General features: G+C 42.0%; 2 protein-coding genes across 4 annotated transcripts in view; both read left to right on the forward strand.

Moving 5' to 3' along the window:
• l(2)k05819 (transmembrane protein 94-like protein l(2)k05819) overlaps positions 1-14,212 on the forward strand; it is a 62,035-nt gene extending 47,823 nt beyond the window's left edge. For all 3 annotated transcript variants that reach the window (XM_089638398.1, XM_089638397.1, XM_089638399.1), the window contains 6 exons: positions 4,705-4,827; positions 5,565-5,732; positions 9,636-9,954; positions 12,571-12,664; positions 12,750-12,911; positions 14,073-14,212. In XM_089638398.1, coding sequence (XP_089494524.1) covers positions 4,705-4,827; positions 5,565-5,732; positions 9,636-9,954; positions 12,571-12,664; positions 12,750-12,911; positions 14,073-14,145 — 939 coding nt within the window. In that variant the 3' untranslated portion in view covers positions 14,146-14,212. The remainder of the gene's footprint in view (positions 1-4,704; positions 4,828-5,564; positions 5,733-9,635; positions 9,955-12,570; positions 12,665-12,749; positions 12,912-14,072) is intronic.
• On the forward strand, positions 134-1,982 carry LOC149419563 (uncharacterized). Its single transcript, XM_089638401.1, has 2 exons — positions 134-975; positions 1,434-1,982. The coding sequence occupies exons 1-2, from the start codon at positions 582-584 to the stop codon at positions 1,949-1,951; spliced, it is 912 nt and encodes a 303-aa protein (XP_089494527.1). The 5' UTR covers positions 134-581; the 3' UTR covers positions 1,952-1,982.
• Positions 14,213-14,224: the final 12 nt, after the last annotated feature.

Genomic DNA, 14,224 nt, shown 5'->3' on the forward strand with positions numbered 1-14,224 from the left:
AACGGTTATGCAGATTGGGAGGACGGTATCTTTACTGGATCGTATCTCCTTGTGTTTTGTCCTCTTAGGGGGTATTTCACAAACGTCCAAGTAAACTCCGAGTAACAACTTGTCTGATTAAGATAATCGCATGATTAAAATGACAAGTAAACAACAAACTTCCCACGACCTACAAACATCTTGCAAGCACCTACCCGACAAATATTCGATACTTCGTGTGGCAACGCTGCATTTATGCCGTCTGCGTTCACGCCGCTCTATCGCCCCGCCGCTTGTCTATGCATATTTTCAAAACACCGGAATGTTGTTTACGTCGCTGTCACCCACATTCTTCCGCCATGCGCCCGAGATATAATTGTTTAACTGTTTTTACTTTTTAATTCGTTATTTACATAGTTTATTTTATTCGTCTCCTGTTTTAAATAGTTAATACGTTTCTTTTTTTAAATTCTAGTAGTGTTTTTTGCTGTTAATATAGATAATAATTGGTTACATAGGTTTAAGGTTATAATAAGTTTTGTTCATAAAAACAATATTTCGTGTATTTGTGTTATTTTGTTAGTTTTTTGTATAGTTTAATTATGGAAAAACGGGTGCGTAGCATCAATTTTAGCAGGGAAGAATGCGAAAGTCTCGTGAACTTGATTCACAAATACAAAGACATAATTGAAAATAAACAAAGTGACACTGCGCTGTGGAGAGAGAAGGATGCCGCCTGGCTTCGAATTGAAAAGGAGTTCAACTCTTCGTCGTCCTCGTGCTTTCGTTCATCAAAGACTTTAAAAATAAAGTACGAGGGCTTCAAGAGGTCTGTCCGAAAAAAGAGTGCGCTGATCAGGACTGAGCACTATAGCACAGGTGGAGGGCCCAGCAAAGCAGTTCCCCTGGACACGATGGAGCTGAAAGTTAAGGACCTAATCACCTTAAGCGTCCAGGGAAACATGAATAGCATCGACAGTGATGCTGGAACCATTGGTAAGTCGATATTGTTTTAATAAAATTCAGACTTCTGGCTCAAACCACTATCACTTTTATGTATAATAATTATTTATTTCATAAAGGTAGGACCTAATAATGATAAATCATCTTACAAGATGCAGTCGCTGTATTATAATGTTACACATCTTTGCAAATCATATTATGTGTGGCAGAAGAAGGATGAAAGCAGACTGAAAATTGTTGAAATGAGATCTCGGAGGCATATCTGTGGTAAAACCATGTATGCTCGTGTGAGAAATGTGGAGATCCGCAAAGAATGCAAGGCTGATGTAAGCGTAATGAATAAAATTAAGAAAGGGACCCTCAGGTGGTTTGGGCATGTAGAGCGAATAAACAGAGAGAGTAATGTAAGAAGAATATAGTGTAGGAATATCTACACATATTTAAGTACCAAGTACCTATGATGTTTCATATCATTTTATCATTTATTTCAGATAACCAAATTTCTGCAATGGAGGTGTCAATTGAGGAGGTGCCGGCGACACCATGCAGAATCGTGTCACAGCCAATCCGGCAGATAATCTTCCTGGACCCGGACGATCCGTATGAGCCGAGCACCTCCAAAGCCGTAGAAGCCCGTGCAGAACCTGAACCTGAAATCATCATAGAAGAGCTGAACACCGATGAGCCCATTCCTTCCTGCTCATCAAACAAGGTGGCTGCTCCTCCTGAGCCGCAGCAGTGGGACAGGTGGAGTGTCCCGCAACTCCGTACCGCAAGCCACCCAGCCTTACGGAAAGGGGCAAAGAAAGTGGTAGATATCCGGAAGGATATTATGTTCATACAAAAAAAATTTTTAATCGAGGAATTTGAGGAAAAGAAAAAGGAATGGGCGTTCAGGGAACGTGAAAGAAAAGAAATTGAAAAGGAATGGGCATTTAGGGAACGGGAAAGGAAGGAAAAGGAAAAAGAATGGGCTTTTCGGGAACGTGAAAGGCAAAAAAAAGATTAAACAATTCAAAAATTAAATTATTGAAGACCAAATTAAAGTTGAATAAATTTTATAGGTTTTTACCAATATTTGGCTATTTATTTGCTTCCTTCTGTAACTGTATTATATTTTATAAATTAATATGTCCCACATATATACCTATAATGTAGGTATTATTACTGGTCTTCGGCTCGCAAGACTCATAAAAATGATGTGTTTTTAGCATCTAGTAGAATAGAAAGTTATCGTAATATGAAACTATTAATAAAGGTTTCCTAATGAGGTGTTCACAAAACATTTGATCATCCACTCACACTATCACATCACCTACACAAACCTGCCTTATAGTTTACTACTCAAATTTATAAATTAAAGTACAGAATTATGTGCTAATATGTAATAGTAGTAGTAATTAAAAATGTATGTGCATAAAGGTAAGGATTTATTTACAATAGTAGTATTATTACAATTAAAAGGAAACAGGAGAAGATATTAAAAAATTATAAATGTTCAAGTAAGAAAAATGTATGAAAACTTTGTTAGCGACGGGCTCGATTGTCTAAAAGATGGGTGAAATAACCAAGAATGAGGTTTCTTCTTGCATTAGTACCTGGGTTTTCATCATTTAGCTCTTCATCATATTCCACAGCAACTTCTTGTACTTCCTCTACCACAAAGGGTGCATCATTCATTTTTACTGCTATATTATGCAACACTGCGTATGCCACAATAATTGCTGTGGTGCGCTCCATAGATAACGTAATACGTCTTCGCAGAACAGGGAATCTGCTCTTCAGAACACCAAAACACCTTTCAACAACATTCCTGCTGCGAATTTGTGATTCGTTATATAGGTTTTCGGCTGGGGTGTTGGTCTGTGGTAATGGTGTGAACAAATAATGTTGGCTTTGATACCCACTGTCCCCTAACAAAATGCTGCCATTAAAATGTCCAGCCTCAAACTTTGCTTTAATCAGCGAATTGTTAAAAATAGTTTGGTCGTGGCTGGATCCAGGCCAGCGGGCAACGATGTCTCTGATGATGAGGTCTGCGTCGCAAATAGCTTGGACATTCATGGAGAATATCCCTTTCCGATTACGGTAAACCTCGGCATCTTCTCCGTCTAAAACAGAAAAATATAGCTTTACTAGTTGTTATGTAGCGCAAAGATATATATTTTATAAAACTTGTATTGAAATAGTTTTTCATATAAATACAGGTAGGTATACAAACATATACTTTTACATGTATTTAACACTTTACCTATATTACAATATTTTTACAATAGCACACCTACATATTTATATATTAGAATCAAATACAATAACGTTATGTACTTACTTGGAGACAATGGAACATGGGTGCAGTCTATAGCACCAATGACCTTTGGAAAACAAGCCAGATTATAAAAGCCCTGTTTCAAGGGAGCTAGATCCTCAGGAAAGCAAATGAAGACAGGGCGAAGGTATGCTATTGCCTCGGAGACTTCCTTGATAAATCGACACGCGGATGATCTACTGACACCACTGAAGTCTCCAGCAGACATCAGATATGAACCGGTTGCGAAATATCTTAATGTCAGTAAAAGTTTGATGATGGTTGGCACAGCTTTATTCCTGAAATGGTGAAAACATTATGTGAACCAGTTACGATCTATATGCATTGTGAATATTCCATAAAATATGTATTGTATAGATGTAAATTACATACCGATTGCTCCTGGAACATATTTTATCTTTTATCGTGTCGTGAATTTCAATGACAGCCTTCTTTGTTAAACGAAATCTCGATCTAAATTCGACATCGTCTAGTACATTTAAATAATTCACTCTTTGCCTATAAACTCTTTTTCTTCGTCTCTCCGCCATTTCATCTGAATAAATATCGTCTAAAATGTCTGAGATCTCCATATTTCGTTAAAAATCGACACTTCTTCAACGTAACTAAAAACACAACCTAACTTCTGAGCTGTCAAAAAGCTTTGGCGCCATTTTGCACTGGTAGTAGGTATTAAAGTAAGAGCTATTCGCAAGGATTACTTCCGAGTAGTTTATACAGCTATTTACTTGACGAACAGCGCTCTTCGAGGATGGTGGGATGGATTTTGTAATTTACTTGCCGAGTATTGCTATTCGAAACTTACTTAAAGTTGGTGAAATACCCCCTTAATCCCGCATTCATTGTTTTCCCGCATTCATCGTTTATTTCGATAGGTCCCTTTAAAACCAATAGATAGAGGTTTCACTGTATTAGAAATGTTATTACAAGTGAAGTTTAATCCCTTTTTCGTAATATGTAACTTACTTGTTTTTTGCAAAATGATGTTTTTAAATTGTACCTACCGTCTTACCAGATAATGTGTACATATTTATAAAAATATTTTATAATCTTAATATAAAGTAATTTCCCCAGAATAGCTACTTATATTCAGGGAAAAAAAAATTATTGTGCTATCGGCAACGGCGGTGATTATGCCTATTTTTTTATCATGTTCTGTTTTGTCACTGTTCTGTTTTATCCAATTAGGTACCTAAACTAAAATTTTCAAGAATAAATTAGCTTTGTTCCTATAGCCCCATTTGCCTCTTACATTAACTACGGTAACTATTGTAAATTTAACAATTTGATTTATGGGTGGCGTTGATGATGTCGTTTGAGTTTGATGGACCTTGCCAAGACTCTCAGAAGGTGTATTGATGTAGTGTTCTTCTATTATTTTGCAATATATAAAGCACCTTCAAGTGCGTGTTACTAACCTTGTGGCGGAATGACAGGAATCGCGTGAAGCCGACGTGTCGCTGTTCTCGCTGGTGACCCTGGCGCGCCACCTAATGCTATCGGTGTGGAGCGCCTCGCAGTACTGGATCTCCGCCCTCTGCAGCCTCACCCTTCTGCAGGTAACTGATGCCACTCACCAACACTTATCCCTTCTCCAGCACTATAACTCTATTACTTCTTCATTCAGTGTGTCATTCGATAGTGGACAAAGTTAAGAGTTTCAACACACTTGCCTCTTTTTGTGTTGTCAAATATCTGGCCTTTTGTTTTATCGATATGGCTTTACTAAAAATTCCATTTATCAAAGCACATGCAAAAAAAATAACCTCAAAAATAGTCTGTACGTTATTCACGTGTTTATTATGTTGTCATATAGGAAAAAGTTTTTTTTTTACATTAACACTCCTGTGTGGTCTCCTAGCCCTGAGGAGAATAATTACCCTTAGGACCTATCATCTTTGGGGATGCTGTGTGAGTCTTTTTGAGGAGAGGAAGGAGTGAACATCCTACAATATGTCTCTTCAAGACCCATATTTTAGGAAAGAGGAAACATAGAGGCTGGAAAATTGTTCCACAACTGAGCTGTTGAACTCAAGAGTCTTAAAAATGACCCATTCTCATGTGACAAATGTTAAGGGCGTATTTGGTGTGTTATCAATGACGCTAGTTCATTGGAGCCTCTTCTATTGAAATACCGGTACATTATGGACAGCATTCCCAGCTGACTCCTCTGAACTGGCGCCTGTGCCAGACCAGAGGAGGCTGCCAAATTCAACAGTCGGGCGCACATGCGATTTGTAAAGTTATTGTTATTTAGTGTTAAATGGGTTAATATCCTTCGATATGTATGTTGAAGCTATTGTGCCTGGTATGCGGTATTCCCCCCCCGCTGAGCGTTGGCGCCGTGCTGTGGGAGAGTGTGGTGGTCGTGCCCGCTGTGGCCACGACGCTGGCCCTCGGCCCCCTGGATCCCGCCGTCATGGCCACCGCCACCAACAAGCTCTACACGCGCATCAACATCAAGGTATGTTCAACAATTTTTCAATTTGGTAGGCGGGAATGGGTACCGCCGCCCTGGGAACCATTTATTGGATGACCAACACCTCTGCCACAGGTCACCCCAAGTGGTTCGCTACGTTTGGTGACTTAGCAGGGGTGCCCGGGTTCATGGGTTAAGGTTTGCCCAGGTCTTGGTGGCGGGTGCGTCGGCCCACCTTCTGCGTGGCGGGCCGGTTGGGAGATGCTGGTTGAGGGAGACCCTTTACAACCGGTTACCGCTGTCCGGGCCGCTCGATAGTACAGGGGCCCGACCCTCAGGCTCACGACTAAGGGTGGGCTGCCCCATCAGCGAGTGAAAAATCCTGCACTGCTGTTGTGCCGGTTCGTGACCGGAGGGGACCCAGCAGCAGCGTTTGGGGCGCATTGGATACCCTCTCCAGCCGGACTCTCCCAGCCTATCGCCTAGCACCGCAGTGGGTGGGCTGGAACCAAACGCTCATCACTCCTGGACAGCCTGAACCCCATATTCCTACCCACCCCTCATACCTTTCCATTCCAGACCTTCCTTTCACTTCATACCATTAAAAAAAAAAAAAAATTAAAATCATGAATATACATAAAAACATACATAACATCATTACAGCGGCAAGTAGCAGGCGTCCCCGGTGCGGGCCAAAACTGTTGGTAAATTTTGCCAACATTCGCGGTCTGCACACTAATTTAAATTCAGTTAATCACCATCTTTTGTCCCAACGTCCCAACCTTCTTTTCCTATCCGAAACTCAGATAGCCGAGCCGCCAGACTCCTCCTATCTGGACTGCCCGGGCTTTACCCTTGCAAGCAAGTTCCGACTCAAAGGAGGAGTCTGCCTCTATAGTCGAGCTGACGTCAACTGTGTACGACTATTGAGTCTGGAAAACTCCAGATTCGACGTAATGTGGGTGCGCCTCAATCTAGCCAGTACGGCAAGATTCTACGCATGTCTATACCGCTCACCGAACCATAGCGAATCAGACACTTCCGAGCTCTTCAAACATTTGAGAGATACTATTGATGATCTCTTGCCCCGCTACCCTTCGGCCGAGTTTATTGTTCTGGGGGACTTCAATGTTCATAACGAACCATGGTTGAAGTTCTCTGGCCCAACGGACTCGGCCGGCCGACAGGCGGAATCCTTTGCCATTTGCTACGGATTAGAGCAACTGGTTCAGGAGCCTACAAGGGTTCCTGATGTCCAGACTCACCGTTCCAATCTGTTAGACCTATTCTTAACTACTGTGCCACACGGTTATAAGATTGACGTCACAGCGCCTCTGGGATCATCTGACCACTGCCTAGTGACGACATCAATCCCCGTTAGCCTCAGACCAACCAATGAGAGGCTGAGGAGAAAAGTGTGGCACTATAGGTCAGCAGATTGGTTCGGTATGCGGGCCCATTTCAACGCTTTTCCGTGGTCAGCTGTTTGTTTTCGGACTTCGGACCCCTCAAGATGTGCCCAGGAGATTGGTGAAGTCATCAAATCGGCGATGGATGGCTTCATACAATCGACTACTAAAGAAACTGGTGTGGGCTCAAAGCCGTGGTTCAGTCGACAATGCTTCGAAGCAGTTCGACGAAAAAACGCGGTTTACCGAGCCTACAACACATCTCGAACGCCCGAAAGCAGATCAGCATACAACAAATCGGCAAAGGAATGCAAGAGAATCATTAATAGGTCAAAATTCGAACACGACCTGCAGATCAGCAAAAAGCTGGCTGCCTGCCCGCATGGCAGCAGAGCATTCTGGTCGCTTGCGGGCTCAATAGGTCGGAATTTTTGCAAACCCAGTTTGCCACCTCTTACCAGACCTGACGGCTCACTAGCAAACACCGCCACCGAAAAGGCTAACTTATTAGGGAAAATGTTTGCGGAAAACTCGACCTTCGATGACGGAGGTGCTGTTCCGCCGTCGGTTCCTCACTGCGGCTTCTATATGATAAAAGCTGAGGATCCGGCATCGGGATGTACTCCACGTCATACGGGGGCTCGATGTTAACAAAGCTAGTGGACCTGATGGAATACCTGCCCTGGTATTGCAGAGGTGTGCTGCGGAAATAGTTCCAGTTTTGACAAAGCTCTTCAAAATGTCCCTGAAGTGTGACACTGTGCCCTCTGGTTGGAAAAAAGCGGTCATTCACCCTATTCCCAAGAAAGGTGACCGCTCCAACCCGGCCAACTACCGCCCCATAGCGATCACATCAGTTCTGTCCAAAGTGATGGAACGTGCGATCAACGACAAACTGCTCACATACCTCGAGAAGAACAAAATTATCAACGACCGTCAATACGGATTCCGGCGGAACCGCTCGTGCGGTGATCTTCTCGCGTATGTGTCGCATATTTGGGGGCGGTGCCTGGAACGTCACGGTGAGACCCAAACGGTCGCACTAGACATATCCGAGGCCTTTGACCGGGTCTGGCACCGAGGACTTGTCAACAAATTGCCTTCTTACGGACTTCCCGCATCCCTGTGTACGTGGATTGCTGACTTTTTAAGGGATAGGTCGATTCAGGCAGTTGCTGACGGTTTCACCTCATCCTCACACTCAATAAATGCTGGCGTCCCACAGGGATCGGTTCTGTCTCCGACTTTGTTTTTGTTGCACATCAATGACCTTTTGACATGTGCACCGATACATTGTTACGCGGATGACAGTACAGTTCATGATAGCTTTTTGTTTGACAAGCCCCCAAAGGGCACACAAACTCCAACGGCTCGGAGGGCTTTGAAGCAGAGAATGGACGGTTATCTCGAGAGTATTTCCTCCTGGGGTAAAAATAATCTCGTCGAATTTAATGTTTCAAAGACCCAATCCTGTCTGATTATGTCTAAAAGGGATCCAAATGATAACCTAGTCTCCTTCAACGGAAGCAATCTTCCGAACAGGCCTTCCATTGATATGCTTGGAGTAACTATAAGTGACCAGCTCAGGTATGGGGGCTCCATCGAAGCCAGAGTAAAGCTGGCCTCTCAGAAGCTGGGCGTACTGTACAGGGCCCGCAGATACTTTAATAATACACAACTGCTGACCCTGTACAAATCGCAAGTGCGCCCTACTGTCGAATTTGGCAGCCATCTCTTGTCCGGAGCCCCTAAATACCTGAAAAAAACCCTTGACTCTGTGCAAAAACGGGCGGTCCGTTTGATAGATTCCCCAATCTTAACAAACGGACTGCAATCTTTAGAGCACAGGCGTCAGGTAGGTATGCTGTCCTTGTTCTATCGGTATTACAATGGAAGATGCTCTGAGGAACTAGCGTCATTGATCCCTTCGGCACCAGTGCGTAGTCGGGATACACGCCAAACGCGTGCCCAACATTTGTACACGGTTGACATTTGTCACATGAGAACGGGTCGCTTCTACGATTCGTTCTTAAGTTCAACAGCTCGGCTGTGGAATGAACTGCCGGCCTCTGTGTTTCCTCCCTCCTACAACATGGGACTCTTCAAGACCCATGTTCACTCCTTCCTCTCCACAAAAAGACCCTCCACACAGCATCCCCAAAGATGACATAGGCCCTGAGGGAAATTATTTTCCTCAGGGCCTCCTGTGTGGAGTTAATATAAAAATAAAAAAAACATCATAAATCAACAAAATCCATGCAATCCTTTACTGACCAATTTCTTCTTACCCCCGTGAGTACTCTTGTTAGAGTTCATGTGACACCTCACAATAGCGCCCTACTTCTGTTAAAGGTGGGTGGTTCTTTCTAACCAACCCAATTCTAGTGATCATTATTTGTTAAGGTGTAAGAGATGGCTAGACTGTGTGGAGAAAGACTGGAGCTGGACAGGATAAACAGTGGAGGAGGCCAAATTCCACCCCGGAATGTAGCTGTAATGTAATGATGATTTGTTAAAGTTTTGTATTGTATTTTCCCAGATGTGTCTGTTTGTCATGTGGTGCTACGGCTACAAGTTCCTCCCCTTCATCATCATCGTACTAGCCACTTATGTCTCGTTGTTGAGCACCTTCTGCCAGGAGATAGTCAGCCACAACAACGGTACACGCTGCTTTTCCCTGGTGTACCCCAGCCTGGCCACTGAACCGCCCGTTGGCGTGGGGGGCAATCACTCCACCCTTGAGGACATGCACCCTGATCTCTATGCCGGGATGGAGTGGAGGGGCTGGGGCGACATCAACGGACATGGATACATGCTAGCACAACAAATGGCCTTCTTAATAACCACTATTTTACTTTGTAAGTACATCACATTTTCCGTACAACTTTTACGGCAGATTAGCACCATAGGTATCGGGTGTTTCTCCATTCTCTTCATATTTCCTACAGTTATTGATGCTTTTCACTCCCAACAGCTGCATAAATCTCCTGAGGTGTTAAGCGCACCTTTGACCATGAGCGGAACGGGTTACGAACTCTGCTCGACTCGCAAACTTAAACTGCATACAAGTGCTTCTGTCTAAAAGAAGGCGAGCGGGGCGGACTGAGCGAGATTAATTAGGTTCGAAGGAGTTTGCTCCGCCAGTGCGAGCGGAGTGACCGTAACGATTTTGCCCGACTCACAAACTTAAACTGCATACAAGTGCTTCTGTCTAAAAGAAGGCGAGCGGGGCGGACTGAGCGAGATTAATTAGGTTCGAAGGAGTTTGCTCCGCCAGTGCGAGCAGAGTGACCGTAACGATTTTGCCCGACTCACAAACTTAAACTGCATACAAGTGCTTCCATCAAAAACGAGGTGAACGGCCAGATTGAGCGAGCTAAAATAGGTTCGAACGAGTTCATTCGCACACACCATCGCCGACGAGTTTCTAGCGGTATGCGCTGTCAGTTGCCTCGACCGTGTATCATTTTTTATAAATGACCAAAGTTCTTGAACTGTTGTCTACTGTGTCTGTCAGTAGTATTTTTTTAATTTTTCTTCATGTAAATCCCAAAATAGTTTTAATTCACCTTGAACCCGTCTCTTTTTAATGTGGTTACTTGTCCAAAATCTTAGTTTGGCACACTTCTTTTTATAAATGTACATTAGCAAACATTTCTTGCATAATAATAATAATTGGATGACTTGCATAGTGCCGTTTTTGTGCAAAATCACCTCAAGGGCGCTGTACAAATTTATAATACATTTCTACAGTGATCTATGTTATTACTAACTATTTATGGAGATAATATACAGTACAATACTTACTTGGTAGGTCACTTGAGATTAACACTTAGGACAGGTTGTTTCGGAGAATTTGAACAATTCTTCAAATTTCAAAGTTAATTTTCAAGTTCTAAAAGATTTTTTCAAGTTCTGTTATTATTTCAGTTTTGTCAAGTAGCTTGCCTATAATGATATAATAACAAAATTTGAATGGGACAGAACCAGAAAATGAACTTTGAAATTTGAAGAATTATTCAAATTCTCCGAAACAACCCGTCCTTAATTAACATTATCTAATTGTTTATTAGCGAAATTTAGGACATAATTGGAAAATTGAATATAACTGGACTTTCTCTTAGGAATGGTATATTTAATTTAAAGGGTATGACAGCTTAAAAGGGTAAGTTTTTAGTTTAGACCTGAATTCTGTTGGACTTGTTATGGATCTTAGTTCCGGAGGGAGTTTATTCCAAGCCTTCGGCCCAGATACTCCGAAAGCGCGATCACCAAACTTAGTATTTGGCTTGCTCTTAGGTTCTATCAGTCTGCCTACAGCTGCTGATGTTGCTGATCTAAGCGTTGACTGCCTCAGACCAGTGTTTTCCGGGACGCGTAGTTCAGAGATGTAGGGTGGGGCCATTTCATTGATGGATTTAAACACCATCCTGCACAGTTTGTACTGGATTCTTTCAGGGCACTTGAGCCAGTGAAGGTTACGAAGGTGTTCTAAAATATGCGAATATTTTGAAACCCCGGTTGTGAGCCGTGCTGCTGCATTAAACACTGATTGAAGTTTGTCAATTTGATATTTTGGAAGGCTGGCATAAATGCCGTTGCAGTAATCGAGACATGAGACTACGTAAGAGTTGATAAGTAGTTTTGTTGCTTCTGTAGGAAGGTTTCTTCGGACAGACTTGAGTTGTCTTAGGTGAAAAAAAACCGGTGCTTACAGTCCTATTTATTTGACTTTTAAGCGAAAAATCTGAATCTAAATTGATACCGAGAAGTTTGACTGTTGTTTTTTTTTTTTTTTTTTGGGATGATATCGCTGCCGGAAATAGTAATAGGTGAATCTGAAAATGTTTACGTTTGTTTGTGGCCGCCCAGAGAAACTCAGTCTTAGATGGATTGAGCTTCAGCTTGTTTGAAGACAATGTACAGTCTTAATCATCCTCACTAGAATCAATACTTGACATCACGATAATCATTCTGTTCATTTCGGATGACAAGGCAAAAAACAATTCTGACTTTTCACTGAAGTGTCAAACACTATTTCTCATTTTCCGTTCAGCTTGCTCTGCTTATTTCTGATATGGGCAGTGGCAGGCCAACTCCTATCTTCCCAGCGACTGTGTTTTGGTGGAAGGCCAAAACTACATCTCTCATCTCCTACCCCGCATTCCTCCCACTTTCCCACTCCAGTGGAAGGCACACTGTACGGTCCTGTTCATTTTATTTTAGTAATCATAACTTATATACTATATTTTCTGTTGCTTAATGTGGCTCCTACAATATATCTTGAATCTGTCGCAAACCTTAAAGTTTCCAGCAGTGAACTTAAACTATTTTGCTAGTTATATTTTGAATAGTGAGTTTCTTTCCATATTGAGCAGTTGCCTGGTTCACTTAAGGCTTGTACATTCATATTATTAGTAATTCCACCGAGATCATTTTAACATGTTTACCTAAAAGCTTTATTTTATTTGCAGTGACTATTTCTACGTGTTTTGTCCATCGGCAATATTCACTGTGGCGAAAGAGCATTCTACTTAACAAGGCGTGGTGCTTTTGTGTGATAGTTTTGTAAGTCGACAATTAATTTAGACCTTCAATAGCATACTGATGCAATAAACTCATATTAAATTAACCTAATTACAATTCCCTACAGACTGACGGTCCAAGTGTTGTTCTGGAGCCTGACCACGCTGCTCCCGACCTCGGAGGAGCAGTCACCTTCCTTCCGCTATCCGGTGCCACACCTGGTGCTGATCTGTACCTCACCCCTTCTGGTATTGGCCCTCAACGAACTCATCAAGTGGCAGGAGATCAAGTTGGTTACTTTTCCTTTGTTTATTTTTGGTAACACATCATCAAGGCATTGGCTAAAGGAAGCGTAATGCGGCGTCATAAACTAAAAACAAATTACAATAATACTTTAGGTTGTGAAAATCTCTAATCATACTGTACATTATAGTCATTTATTTTTGGGTATTACGAGTATGCCGTATTGCGCTACCACCTTCTTTAGCCAACCTTTCGGTCAGCATTATAGTGTCCATCATCAGGGCAGATGTGTGAAGGGGGTAGCGCAACACGGCATAATACCCCAAAAATAATACTTTTGGCTGTGAAAATCTCAAATCATATCCATTCCCCATGTGTTTGTATGTTTTGTCCACACTGTGGCATAAGGTTCTGATATCAGCTGAGGAGGTAATATTACACTAACGCAGACACGTAATAAATCCATTCCCCATGTGTTTGTATGTTTTGTCCACACTGTGGCATAAGGTTCTGATATCAGCTGAGGAGGTAATATTACACTAACGCAGACACGTTATAAATCCATTCCCCATGTGTTTGTATGTTTTGTCCACACTGTGGCATAAGGTTCTGATATCAGCTGAGGAGGTAATATTACACTAACGCAGACACGTTATAAATCCATTCCCCATGTGTTTGTATGTTTTGTCCACACTGTGGCATAAGGTTCTGATATCAGCTGAGGAGGTAATATTACACTAACGCAGACACGTAATAAATCAAGGGATATTATAATTCCAATTTTGAAAAAGACAATTAATATAGTATTACTTAGGACGGGTTGTTTCGGAGAATTTGAACAATTCATCAAATTTCAACGTTCATTTTCGGGTTCTGTGAAAGACTTATTCAAGTTCTGTTTTTTTATCATTGTAGGCTAGTTGCTTGACAAAACTGAAATAAAAACAGAACTTGAAAAAATCTTTCACAGAACTTGAAAATGAACGTTGAAATTTGATGAATTGTTCAGATTCTCCGAAACAACCCGTCCTTAGATATGTACTTTATCGCTCATCTGAATTTGTTCAAACAAACATTTCCAATTTTGAAAATGACACGTAAATTCAAAGCTTATCCGAGTTCTCGAATACATTGAACCGGAGTTATGTTCAGACACAAGTGAAATTAGTATTATTGGTTAGTGTTAATACACATGTCTTTATTCCAGGGCCAACCTGAGGTATCAAAGAAGAGCCAGACTAGACTTTGGCACCAAGCTGGGAATGAACTCTCCATTTTAGGATATGAAACAACGGCTCAGCTGTGTACATATACTAGCATATCATAGTTCGCCCATCACTTACCACCCTACTCCCATCA

This window comes from Hesperophylax consimilis, chromosome 12, assembly GCF_061612785.1.
Source record: "Hesperophylax consimilis isolate HC1 chromosome 12, BYU_Hcon_1.0, whole genome shotgun sequence".
Taxonomy (NCBI): Eukaryota; Metazoa; Arthropoda; class Insecta; order Trichoptera; family Limnephilidae; genus Hesperophylax; species Hesperophylax consimilis.

Bases quoted from the DNA above. Each gene is read 5' to 3' on its own strand.
- LOC149419563 (XM_089638401.1), top strand. From the start codon at position 582: ATGGAAAAACGGGTGCGTAGCATCAATTTTAGCAGGGAAGAATGCGAA. The intron at 976-1,433 runs GTAAGTCGATAT...CATTTATTTCAG, and splicing joins CAGTGATGCTGGAACCATTG to ATAACCAAATTTCTGCAATG.